At 39.1% G+C, this 13,779-nt stretch overlaps 1 protein-coding gene across 2 annotated transcripts in view; it reads left to right on the top strand.

Annotated features, from left to right (window-relative positions):
- The window catches only part of TMEM165 (transmembrane protein 165), a 42,422-nt gene that overhangs the window by 27,710 nt on the left and 933 nt on the right, over positions 1 to 13,779 (top strand). For both annotated transcript variants that reach the window (XM_003415930.4, XM_023555069.2), the window contains exons 2-5: positions 2,138 to 2,363; positions 7,126 to 7,301; positions 7,828 to 8,010; positions 13,287 to 13,392. In XM_003415930.4, the coding sequence (XP_003415978.1) occupies positions 2,138 to 2,363; positions 7,126 to 7,301; positions 7,828 to 8,010; positions 13,287 to 13,392 (691 nt within the window). The remainder of the gene's footprint in view (positions 1 to 2,137; positions 2,364 to 7,125; positions 7,302 to 7,827; positions 8,011 to 13,286; positions 13,393 to 13,779) is intronic.

Here is a 13,779-nt window from a genome sequence, read left to right as displayed (position 1 = left end):
ATAGGCTTTAAGAATTAATTATAGATAGGCTCTTAGGATTGGAAGTGATTTTATCTAGCCCAGGGTTTCTCATCTTCAGAATTGTTGACATGTTGGATTAGATAATCTTTGTTGTCGGGGGCTGTCTTGTGCATCGTAGGAATGTTTAATAGCATCTCTAACCTCTACCTGGAAACCCTGGTGGCGTAGTGGTTAAGTGCTACGGCTGCTAACCAAAGGGTTGGCAGTTCGAATCCGCCAGGCACTCCTTGGAAACTCTATGGGGCAGTTCTACTCTGTCCTATAGGGTTGCTGTGAGTCGGAATCGACTCAGTGGCACTGGGTGTGTCTGTGAACCTCTACCCACTAGATGCCAGTGGTTCCTCCTCCAACTGTGACAACCAAAAATGTCTTTGTTGTTGTCTTTGGGTGCCATCGAGACATTGCCAGATGTCTCTTGGGAGGCAGAATTGCCCTTGATTGAGAACCACTGATCTAGCCTGTTTCCTGTAAGTAGTGGTTGCCTTGTTTGGAACTCTGGTGTTGAGAAGGGAATTTACTATCTTCTGTAGTAGTCCATCCCAGCTTCAGGTAGCTCTCTGCGGTAGAAACCCTTTCTCTATACTAAGTTGGCATGTGCCTGACTCAGGCCATGGTATTTTCAATTATATCATATACATGTGAAGGCTGAACAATAAATAAGGAGGGCCAAAGAAGAATTGATGAATTTCAATTATGGTGCTGGCGAAGAATGTTGAGTATACCACGGACTGCCAGAAAAACAAATCTGTCTCAGAGCAAGTACAGCCAGAGTGCTGCATGGAAGTGAGGATGGTGAGACTTCATCTCATATACTTTGGACATGTTATCAGGAGGGATCAGTCCCTGGAGAAGGATATCATGTTTGGCAAAGTAGAGGGTCAGCAAAAAAGAGGAAGACTCTCAATGAGATGGATTGATATAGTGGCTGCAATAATGGTCTCAAACACAGCAATGACTATGAAGATGGCACAGGACTGGGCAGTGTTACATTCTGTTGTGCACAGGATTGCTGTGAGTCGCAACCAACTTGATGGCAGCTGACAACAACATATTAAGCTGTAACTTTTTTTAGCTCTGAGTCGTGGGAACATATGGAATGGATACATGCAGACGTTCAGTTACTGTCTTTCTTTGCCCCTCAGTTGATGATGTTAGAGCCCAAGTCTGCAAACTTTTTTGTAAAGGGCCAGAGAGTAAATGTTTTTAGGCTTTGTAGGCCCACATGTTTGCGAGCCACATAAGATATCTGTCAGTCTCTGTCACATAATCTTCTTTTTCTCTGTATTTTATTTTTTTCCCACAATGCTTTTAAACCGTAGACACCATTCTTTGTTTGCATGGGCTGGATTTGGCCCCCCATCCCAGTCATTTGCCGATCCCCAGGTTAGGGTCTCCTTTCCATCTTGGTCGATCGTCAGAGGGGCAGTGTCCTCTTCAAGTGTGTCTTAGAACCATGTTCAGAACTTTGGTTGAGGGCTGAGCAGCACAGAATGATGTTGGCCTTGCCACTGACTCCTTGAAGTAAACTGCTTATTGCCCTTTTGGAAGCTTTGTCACATCAACTTAAAATGACCTTAATGCCAGTGAAGACTGTGGTTTGTCTTTTCTATTAGGCCAAATTACCTTTTAGGATATTTTTAGTCTTCAGCATAGGACCACATTATTAAGCCTCATCTTGGGGAGAGTCAACCGTTGTTCTAGCCTATGGAGAACTTCCTGGATCCTGCTTTATCCTCTAAAGTGTTAAATGGAATTTCTCTCTGCTTCATGCCACTTGAATATTTGATAAACATAGCTAGGTCATAAATATTTGAATGAGACATAGCTAAGAACGTAATCTCAAATCACAAATACTTAGAAAACAAGGCAGTTTTGATGTATGGAAATAGTTGGTCTGGACTGTCCTTTTCATTAAAAATTGTAGAATTGTGTATAAATCTACATTGTAGCAACTGCCAGTCAGAGGTTACCATCATTAGTGATGGTTTTTAAAGTAATTAGACAGTAAGTCTGCTGAGCATGACAGAAGAACTGGATTTTATTCACATGGAAGCTAAAGATTTTAAATAATGATTTTTTCAAAAAGTAACTTTTTTTTTTTTTTTTTTAATTATAGAAAGGTGCCACGCCAGCAGCTCCGGTTCATACTAATAATGAAGATCCAGCCACCCAAGCGAATCTGGGATTTATCCATGCATTTGTTGCTGCTATATCAGTTATCATTGTATCTGAACTGGGGGACAAGACATTCTTTATAGCTGCTATTATGGCAATGCGCTATAACCGTCTGACAGTGTTGGCTGGTGCTATGCTTGCCTTAGGCCTAATGACATGCTTATCAGGTGAGTGTGCTGTCTTCCCCCTAATGCGTTTACTGAATTAAGGGGAATGCATGGTACTTGGCAGGAGGGACCAGTCCCTGGAGAAGAAAATCATGCTTAGTAGAGGGTCATCAAAAAAGAGGAAGACCCTCAACAAGATGGATTGACACAGTTGCCGCAGTAATGGGCTCAAGCGTAACAGTGATTGTGAGGATGGTGCGGGACCGGACAGGGTCTTGTCCTGTTGCACATAAGGTTGCTATGAGCCAGAACTGACTCGATGGCACCTAATAAATGGTATCTGGCATTTGGTCTAAGTTCCAGAATTTAGTGAACGGAAAATGGTTTTAGTACATACACTCCTAAAAACTATGTCGTATTTTCACAATGAAATTTTCAGCCCTTTACAGCCAAGATACACATTCCTCATTTATTTATCAGTTTTTTATCCTTGCTTTTGCTTTGTTTCTGCTTTCCGTTTGATCCGGATAAGCTTGTTTATATCTGATATCTCAGAAATAGGAGTCAAGCAACCACAGAGAATTGCATATTTTCCTATTGAAGGACCTTTAGGAGGTAATCAATAACTGAGGAGTCACTTTCAGCTCGTGTTCCATTAAGCTATTCTTACCCATTACGGTAAAGGAATGAAAATGTTCTTCTTAGTCAGATTCCCTGTTTATGTTACCATTTGATTGACTATTAAAAAAAAAAAAAAAGATTCTGACTCATGGTGACTGTGATAGGTAAGGTTGGGGGATGAGAGAGGCATAATTTCTATATGAAAATTGTTATCATTCCTTCCATCCTAACTGAGGCCAAAATACCCCATTTTTAATGTTTTGACCTTATTAGAAGCTTGTATAAGACAAGAAGACTCTAAGGCCTACTTCTGGTTTATGATGAGGAGACTTAACTTGACACCAGTATTTCAAACATACTCTCTGGTGCCCTGGGATATACGTATTTATTCACATGGTGGGGAAATGCACCATAGGAAGCTGGGTAAAAGGAAACTTTGTAAATTGGGCAAAGGGCAACTGTGAAGAAAGGATGTGAGAAAGGAGACCCTGCATGACTCTTGAACCACCAGCATTTTCAGGCAGATGAGTTTTAGCAAAGAGTAAATACAGCAGTTGAACTCTGGAAATTAATTCTTTAAAAAACCATTGATTCCATGTACGCTTGTAAAGTTTTTGTGTACCCTTGGGGGCATGTTAATGCTAGCTCGTGGACTGTGCATCTGCATCTGTTGTCTCTACCGTACCTCAGCATAGGGTACAGCGTAGGGCTAAGTACAGCGCAGACTGCCGGGCTTCACATCCAGGCTCTGTCCCTTACTTAGCTCTGTGCCCTGAGACAGGGATGATAGGAGTATTACCTCATAGTTATATTATTACTGTTACTCCTCCTCTTCCTCCTCATGACCTTCCTTCCCTTTTGCTGCTTATCCACTTGTCTCATTTCCGCCTCTCACACCATTGTAAAGGCTCCAATAATCAGCCTCCCTTAATACAAAGTTCAGTTTGCATCTTACTGATCCCCTCAGAACACATTCATGGGAATTCCCATTTTTTTACTCTTGTAGCTTCTGTGACAGCATGTGTTTCTAGTTACATTCCTCTGTCTCTGGAAATTTTTCTTTGTACTATAAATATTGATACTCCCCATGGCTTTATCCTTGGCCATTTCTTTCCCTTATACTAATGTCCTCACCAAGTGTTCTGAGTGTAGTCATAATGAAGTAAAAATTCATTGCTATCAAGTTGATTCCAACTTACGGTGACCCTATAGGCCAAAGTAGAAGCTGCCCCATAGGGTTCCCAAGGAGCGGCTGGTGGATTTGAACTGCTGACTTGGTTAGCAGCTGAGCTATTAACCACTATACCACCAAGGCTCCAATAATAAAGAAGTGATTCCCAAATTGCTGTCTTCACTGCAGATATTTTTCTTGGTGCTTTGCCATTGTCAAGAGGTAGAAGGCTCAGCCCATTAGGGAGCTCCATGTTGACTTGATACAAAACACTTGCTGAAAGAGAAATAAGGTGTCATATTGTTCCCAGAGCAAAAGTGTCCCAGAGGAGAGGCTTCCAAAGAGGAACAGTAACCAGGGGAAGAAAAACAAAGTTAGTGACCATAGTTTTTTTGCTCTTTTTAGAAATGTAATATGCAGAAGAAAATCTGGTATTGTGTCAGTAAATAAAACTTTTTTTTAAAAGATTACCTGAAGATGAAAGGAAGACTAATTTTAGGAGAGTTAAAAAGTTTCGGTACATTTCATTTCTAATTTTTTAACAGCCTTTTCAGGGAAATAATTTTAAATTTACCAAGTTGCAAAACAGTACAAAGAATATATACTTTTTACCCAGGTTTATCTCTTGTTAAACGTATTACCTCATTTACTTTAACATCTGTGTTAGCGTTCTTCTTATCTATAAATAAAATTATGCATAACTATGTACACATTCATGTATATATATCTTTATCATATGCTGTTAGTTGCTATGGAGTTGATTCTGACTTATGGCAACCCCGTGTGTGCAGAATAGAACTGCTACATATGGTTTTCAGGGCTGTAATATTTCAGAAACAGATAGCCAGGCCTGTCTTCTGAGGTGTCTCTGGGTGGGTTCCAACTGCCAGACTTTCAGCTAGTGGTTGTGACCTTAACCGCAACTCCTATGTATCAAATTGATATACACATATATGTGCTTGTGTGTATATACATATACCCATTGCTGTTGAGTCGATACTAACTCACAGTGATCCTATAGGACAGAGTAGAACTGCCCCGTACAGTTTCTAAGGATGTGTGTGTAGGTATATATACATACACACATATATGCATATGTGTATATATAAGGTGTACACGTACATATACATAGTACAAATATAGATGGGTACAGAAGTATAGGTTGCTACATCTCTAAACATGATTTTAAAGTCTTCAATTAGAAAAAAATTATTGTAAAATATATGTAACAAAGTTTGCTCTGTACACTTAAAAGTGGCCATTTTAGCCATTTTTCAGTATATAATTCAGTGGCATTAATTGTGTTCACCATGTTGTGCACCATTATCCATTTTCAGAATTTTACTCAGCACTCCTTCAGCAAGAACTCCCATTCCCTCCTTCCCCAGCCCCTGGTAACCACCAATACACTTTTGTTTCTGTGCATTTGCCTATTCTGGGTATTTCATATAAGTGGGATCATATATTTGCCCTGTTGTGTCTGATTTATTTCACTTAGCAGGTTTTTAAAGGTTTATCCTTGTCATAGCATGTATCAGAGTTCCATTTCTCTTTATGGCTGAGTAATACTTCCTTATATGTATAGTATATACTGCATTTTGTTTATCCATTCATCTGTTGGTGGACACTCTGGTTGTTTCCACCTTTTGGCTATTGTGAATAGTGCTGCAGTGAACATTGGTGTACAAGTCTCTGAGTCCCTGCTTCTTTTCAATTTTGTAATATAATGCAGTCGGGAAAATAGTTTGTGTATGTATTACACGTTTCATGTTCAGGCAGATTTCTAAGTGTCGTACCCCTTTTATAAAAAGAATTGGCGAAGTAAGGAGTACTTGCATTTACTGTGTATGTGTGGTGGGATCTTTTGGCCCTTTAACTACTGAGCTGATATTACAGATGTAAATGTATTTCATATTTAAGGTTTGGGTTCTTGATGTAGCTCCAAGTATAGTTTTTTGTATAACTTCATAAACAGTTGTCATCTTTGCTTATCAGTAGGAAAGGTAATGAATAAAATTGAGTCTGTTGTAAACATTTTAATACATTTATAAGGAATTATTAGTTTTCATATCCAAAAAACCATAGCCAGTTGTCATAGAGTCTGTTCTGACTCTTGGTGACCCTATGTGTTTCAGAGTAGAACTGTGCTCGATAGGATTTTTGACTCTGATCTTTTGGAAGTATATCCGAGGCCTTTCTTCTGAGGCACTCCTGGGTAGATTTGAACCGCCGACCTTTTAGTTAGTAGCTGAGTGCTTAACTGTTTGCACCACCCAGGGGTTTGTTTCATGCCATATGAGAATCTTGTCATGATATTTCACTATACAATTTAAAGATGTATAATGAAGAAATATCACCTATGCATGAAATGGTCTAGTTACCAGGTTATAAAATCTTGAGATCCTTACTGGGCATCAAGGCTAACCTTTTACCTAAAGTTCTGTGCCCTGCACAACAGAAGTGGCGTTCTAGCCCCTGGCTGAACATGACTGAAGGGGAGTTCGGGATCTTATGAGAGGGACCAGTGGAATACGTACCATCTTCAGCTGGACCAGTGATTTCTTTGATAAGCTATGTTAGGTCATTCGCTAGACCTAGGAGTTCAGTGTTGGTGGAATATTCAGTATTGTGCTGTATTTTCACTCATCTTACTGACTCCTCTTTCTTTCAGTTTTGTCAAAATGATGTGGCAATTTCTTCTCAGCTTGGTTTCTTTCTTTTCTCAAAATTTTCATTTTTATATTTGTTGAGAATATAAATCAGTATAATAGTATAGATTTAATATCTAAAGCTTTGGAAGTGTTTATCTTTCGGTTCTCTCATTCCTCATACTGAGGAAATAGGTGCTTGTGCAAAGGCTACATATAAAAACAAGTGGAATGATTTAAGGCTATTATGTTAGATTAGCTTCTAATGTGAAACATTTTTCCTTTGAAAGTGTGGTAAATTATGATTTCTGAAGTTAATTTTTCCTTTGACCAGTTATGATGCCTGATAGTTAACCAGGTGTACTGTTGCGTTTTCTTCCAGTGTTATTTGGCTATGCCACCACCGTCATCCCAAGGGTGTATACATACTATGTTTCCACTGCATTATTTGCCATTTTTGGCATTCGAATGCTTCGAGAAGGCTTAAAGATGAGCCCAGATGAGGGTCAAGAGGAACTAGAAGAAGTTCAAGCAGAAATAAAGAAGAAAGATGAAGAAGTGAGTCATAGCACTGCTAAATATCTGGACCAAAAAGGCACCAGGCAGAGGTTTTTCAGTGGTATGTGTGGTGTGTGTAGGCTACACAACAGAAGCTTATTTACCTCATTTCCATCCTTCTAGCTGGCTGTAATATGTTTCTGTTAGGGTTAGTGTGAATGTGGTGGAGGAAGAAAGCTGAGAGGTGAGTACTGAACATGAGTAATCAGGTTCCTTAGTTAGATTAGTTACATGCTCCTGAAAAGCAAAAACTATATTTTTATCATTTTACATGTTTCTTTAACAGCACCCAGGATAGTAAGTGGTTGGTAAATATTGTTAGGTTTATTTTGTTGGGGAGGAATGGAAGAATTAAGAATATAGCATTTGTTGCTGTGTGAAACTAATGCTTCAAAGGGGAAGTTTGGGGTCACACTTTAGTTCTTTTGGAGCATCTTCCACAGAACGTAAACACTTCAAACACCTTAAAAAGATTGATTTTGTGCTATTTTGGTATTAATGTCATTGGTTTTTTTTTTTAATTTAGCTTCAACGAACTAAACTCTTAAATGGACCAGGAGATGTTGAAACGGCCACAAGCACAACAATACCTCAGAAAAAGTGGTTGAATTTTATTTCACCCATCTTTGTACAGGCTCTTACATTAACATTCTTAGCAGAATGGGGTGATCGCTCTCAACTAACTACAATCGTCTTGGCAGCTAGAGAGGTGAGTGAGATTTGAGGGAAGACTGCTTTTGCTACTCAGGCTACATTACAATGAATTTTAGTTACGTTGCTCCAGAGACCACTGGACAGAGTCAAGGTAGGCTGAGGGATTATCTCCACTTTGGTTTTAGATGTGATGGTCCTGCGAGTCTCTGTAATTAACTTTCTACCAGTTTCTACAGTCATCTTGTTGACTCCTCTTACCCTTAGTTTTGCTAAAATGATGTCATGGCAGTTGTCTTCTCAGCTTGCTTTTCTTTTCTCAAAACTTCCCTTTGCATACTTGTTGAGAATATAAACTGGTATAATGTTACTGACGGTCACTTTGGGAGTACATACCTAAAGCCTTACAAGTGTTATCATTTGTTTTTTCCATTTTATATAAAAAAAAAAAACAAAACCTGTTGCCGTCGAGTCGATTCCGATTCATAGCGACCCTATAGGACAGAGTGGAACTGCCCCATAGAGTTTCCAAGGAGTGCCTGGTGGGTTTGAACTGCCGACCCTTTGGTTAGCAGCCATAGCACTTAACCACTATGCCTCCAGGGTTTCCTCCATTTCATATGCTAAGGAATAATTGAGTGCTTGTGCAAACGTTACCTATACAGGCAGTCCCCAGGTCATGAATGAGATCGGTTCCTGTGTCTTGAAGGGTTAAGTCGAATTTGTAGGTAAGTCAGAATAGGCGCGTACAGTTCGCATTTCACCTTACTTTCAGTGCAAGAGAAGGCTTGAAGCCTTTGGAGTGATGTAACAGCTGCACGTGCAGCAAGTGAAGGTGATGGTGATGAAGAATTTGTTGACAGTAGGGGTTGGTTCAGTCGTTTCAAAGTGAGGGCAGATTATGTAACATTAAAGGGCAAGTCCAAGTTGTCCCTAAGTCGGATGTTTGCAACCCAGGGGCTGCCAGTATTTATTGCAACTTTGCTAGTGGAAAATTAGGAGTAGCCTCAGTGTTCAGCCAGAGGGGTACTGGTTCCATTATTTACAAATGTCTACGAAGCTCTTTGAATATTCGCTTTTAAACTTTAATGATAGGGAACAATGAGCTATTTTAAAAGCAGGTTTATTTTTAAAAGATACACAAAAAACAAAAGACTTAAGGAAATAAAAATGTTCACAGTGCTTGTCTTTGAGTACTGCTACCGTGAGTGATTTGTTTCCGTTTAGAAAATTTTTGTTGTCTTAGCTCCAGAATGGTTTAAGTCCCCATTCTTGCATTTGCTCTGCAGATTAAGAGTCTGAGGCCCAGAAAGATTGGGTGACTTGGCCAATGACATAAGCTAGTTGATCACAGAGGCAAAGATTAGAGCTGACTAAGGCTGTCTTGTCTGCCATCCAGCTTGTTCTACTATATCATGTTCATAATTGTTAAATACCACTTATTTTAAAAATACCTCGTTTTTAAATTTTTAAATCATTCTTTTGAGAGAAGTAGTAGAAATTTTATATGAGGTGTCTGTTATTGTTCACAGATAAAGATTTACTCAGAATGGAAAGCAGTAGCTACTCTTCAGGCTTTTCTTGATCTTAACTGTCTTATTATCTACTTTAATAGCTATTAAATGGCATTTTTTATCAGATGGTAGGATTCAGATGACAGGCTTGATTTGGATTTGTTTTCAACTCCTAGGAAATGTCTACTAGAAAAGTTCTGTCATACAGGTTGCAATTTAAAATATAAAGCGAAGTGTTGAGGGCTAGGACTAAACTAGTTGAGACAGGGCAGTTTTGTTAGAGAAGCCTTGAAAATGCTGTATTTTGGGGAAAAAAATGGGGGGGGAACCTGATTTTTCATTTGGTTCCTATATATTAAAGCAAGCTTTCTTTAAAAATGTGCCCTATATTTTTCTTGATTTCTAGCCTTTTTTCCTGCCAGAATTGGGACTTGAAAGTGACGGTTTTGCTGTGGTGGTGGTGGTTCTGCTGTGGTGAGCTATCATGCTGGCGGAATCATTGCATTTTCTCTGTACTGTCTTCTGTATGGCTCAGAGTGACTTGCAAAAGGCTCAAGACTGGCCCTGTCTGTACGGTTTACTTTGGTCTGTTGCTTCTAGCAGCGTGACACACGCTGCCTGGGTTTTAGCTTCTTGCTGTGACCACATTACTTCATCTCCCTGCATTTCCTTATCTGAAAATGGGGATCCTCTACACTTCGGGCTGTTCTGTGGATGAAGTAAGATAATGCAGGGCATTTAGCATAGTCCCTGACATCTTAAGCACCCCATGTTGGCCACCCTTCCACACTACCAGCACTGCAGCGGTCTTTAGTGGACTCTTCTGGGGTAGAAATAATGGTTGTCTGTTTCTTTCCCATTCCTGATTTTTTTGTGTGAACCATGCAGTCGTCTAGTTAAATCCATTTTAGTATGCAGCTTTCGCTCAGCTTCCAACACGATTTAGTATTTCTCAAACTGGATTTCACAGGATCCTAGAGTCCATGGAGATGTTAACGGGCATTGGGGGAAGGGGAGGAAAGGAGGTGCCAGGGTCAGGTAAATTTGGCAAATAATATATCCCTTTTCTTGAAGATTCAGTATACAAATTAACAAAGACTAAAAAATCTTGAAGGAATTTTAAAATTTTATTTAATCCAATGATTTTTCAGGTAGCACTTGTAAACAGAATGAAACCATCTTCTGGGATACCAGTTTTAGAAGCTATAAAACACAAACAGGATTTGAGAAAAATAGTCCCACTCTGATTTTTCACAGTAATGTTTCAAATTGTTTCCATTTTCCAGTCTTTGACACACACTGTCCACTCCACAACAGACAACATTACCCCTACTTCACCAATTACAGTGGAAGTCTTTTCTCTCCTGTCATATTCTGGATCCCAGCCCTCCATCCCTAGCCCCTTTAATAGCTTTACATCTTTGCTTTCTCTCAGCCCCATTTTGTGAGCATTTTAGCATTCATAAGTTTTTCTCATCTTAAAAAAAAAAAAGGAGCCTCCTTCCTCAATTCTTCTCTTCCGAATACCACTCTCTTTCCCTCCCTCCAATCTCAAAGTTATTGGCTATGATAGGAACAAGAGTTGGCTCTACTTTCCTGCCTATACTCATTGGAATCTAGTTTCTGACCTTACCAGTAATAGTGATCTAGTGCTTTGAGTTTGCTGCACCATTGGCAATAACCATAACCACTAAGGGTCCTCTTGGATGATAAATTCCTGGTCACTTTTTCAGTCTCCTTTGGACTCCTGTTCCTCTGTCATCTCTTGAATGTAGCTTTCCTCATAATTGTGTTGTCAGCATTCTTCTCCTGCATTCTTTCCCAGCGCTATTATATTCAATCCTGTTGCTTATTCACCATCTAATTTAACTCCTGGACTTTACTTTTAACTCCACTTGCCACTGCTCCTACATTTTTTATCACATTGGTATTACCATAATTCATTCAGGCTGGAAACACTTGATGTCACATCTTTGATTTGTCCCGTTTCGTTACCCCCATTGATTTACTTGAGGAGCCCTGGTGGCTCCTCCCTTCACTTACTCTTGACTTTACCCTTTAGCTTTTCTAGCGATTTATCTTTCCTGATGATGTGTGTCCAAAGTAAACAAGCTGAAGTCTCACCACCTTGCTTCTAAGGAGCATTCTTGTATCTCTTCTAAGACTGATTTGTTTGTTCTTTTGGCAGCCAATGGTATATTCGGTATTCTTCGCCAGCACAATTCAAATGCATCAGTTCTTTTTATTTTCTTTTTTCTGATGCTTTTGCATGCATGAGACGGTAAGAACAGGGCTTACAAATATAAACTGTTTATCTTGTGTAGATGTTAGTAAAATACAAATTCATTAAAAGGTGTAATTGAATTCATAGTAGCTTTTTGTCAACATATTTTCACAGCCAATGGATATTAAAAATAAATCATTGTGTGGAAGTGAGAAATTTTTGGCCTTAAAAATGTGTCCTGAAAGATTGGGAAATCATAGGTGGAAACCATATTTACTGATTCTGCTGAAAATTTCTTACATAGCTATAAGAAATTTTGGGTCAGTTGCACCTTAATCATCAAAGTGACTTCTTTGCTTTTTAGAACTCTAAAGGGGTCTCCTGCAGTAGGTTTGCCCAAGCGCAATACGTCATTTGTTTTCTTAACTGCTGCTTCCGTGGACATTGACTGTTGATGCAAATAGAATGAAATTGTTGACAACTTCGATTTTTTTCCCCATTTATCATGATTTGCTTATCAGTCTAGTGAGGATTTTTGTTTTGTACACTTTCAGGCATAATCCACACTGAAGGCTGTAGTCTTTGACCTTCATTATATGGCTTCTTGATTTCTCTCCAGTCCATCTACTTTTCTCTGCCTGTATTCTCCCATCTGAATCCAGGCCTCCATCATTTCTTATCAGGGCTATGGCAGTAGCCACCCAGTTAATCACCCTCCCTTCAGGCTTGTTCCCCTCGTTTGTTCTGTACACTAGACCTTTAAAGCATAAATCTGTTGTTATTCCTCAGCTAAAAACTAATAAGTGTCTTAGGGTTAAGTCTACTAAGTTTATAAGGGGCCTTCCTGACCCACCTCCCACCTACCTTGCTGGGCTCTTCAATTGTGAATTTTTGATTCTCTCTAGAAATACTAACGTTCTTTATAGGTATCTTACTGCTGGCATGTTGCCTTCAGCTTCCCTCCCCCACAAAACAAAATCACACTGTCTTGCCAACTCCTGCTCATTCTTCAGGGCTCTTTTCCAGAAAACCTTGACTGATCCCCGAAATCTGAGTGCCTGCAGCCTGCTCTGGTAGCAAGTGTTTATTTAAAGAATACTGTTTCCCTGGCACTGAGGATACATTGAGAATAGGGAGACTGGGTCTCTGCCTGCAGGGAGGTTGTCATACTGTATCATCAAGGCTTAGTTTTCTCACAGTATCAAACAGTACCTGAGGGAAGACATGTCTGGCGTAACAATCTCCCTAGCACTTGGCACATAATATTGGCTGTGAATGAAGTTTAATAACTGCTGAAAGGCTGAATAGCTTCTTTTCATTAGGGTTATTTTAACTTTACAAATTAATTTTTTTCTCTTTTTAGGTCTAGTCCTAATTGTAATATGTACAGTTGGTACATGTTACATTAAGTGGCTTAGTAAAAAAAGATTTTAAGTATAATTTCTTTTCATAAATTATACACATGAATTTTTAGAATTGTTTTATGATTTTTTCACTGTTGTTGACTTCCATTTTCAGTGCTGCTTTGTAGTTACTTTTCTCAAATAGCACTTTCCCCCTTGGTTTTAAATTAATGCTAGGTGTGCTTGTTTCCAGGACCCCTTTGGTGTAGCAGTGGGTGGAACAGTGGGCCACTGCTTATGCACTGGGCTGGCAGTCATTGGAGGGAGAATGATAGCACAAAAAATCTCTGTCAGAACTGGTAAGTCTTTTTTTTTTTTATAAAGCAAACACTTTTTTTTAGAATCACTTAGAGATTAGAAAAAGGGAATTAGCTTTTATCATTTAGGTTTTTACTTCTAACATATACCCAGCCTTTGTAATTAAGATGTGTTAGAGGTCCTGAGGTCTTAAGTATTGCCCCTAGTCTTACAAATATAAACTGTTTATCTTGTGTAGATGTCAGTAAAATACAAATTCATTAAAAGGTGTAATTGAATTCATAGTAGCTTTTTGTCAACATATTTTCACAGCCAGTGGATATTAAAAATAAATCACTGTGTGGAAGTGAGAAATTTTTGACCTTAAAAATGTGTCCTGAAAGATTGGGAAGTCATAGGTGGAGACCATATTTACTGATTCTGCTGAA

Source organism: Loxodonta africana, chromosome 5 (genome assembly GCF_030014295.1).
Source record: "Loxodonta africana isolate mLoxAfr1 chromosome 5, mLoxAfr1.hap2, whole genome shotgun sequence".
NCBI classification, from domain to species: Eukaryota; Metazoa; Chordata; class Mammalia; order Proboscidea; family Elephantidae; genus Loxodonta; species Loxodonta africana.
This window is presented reverse-complemented; position numbering and strand designations above follow the sequence as displayed.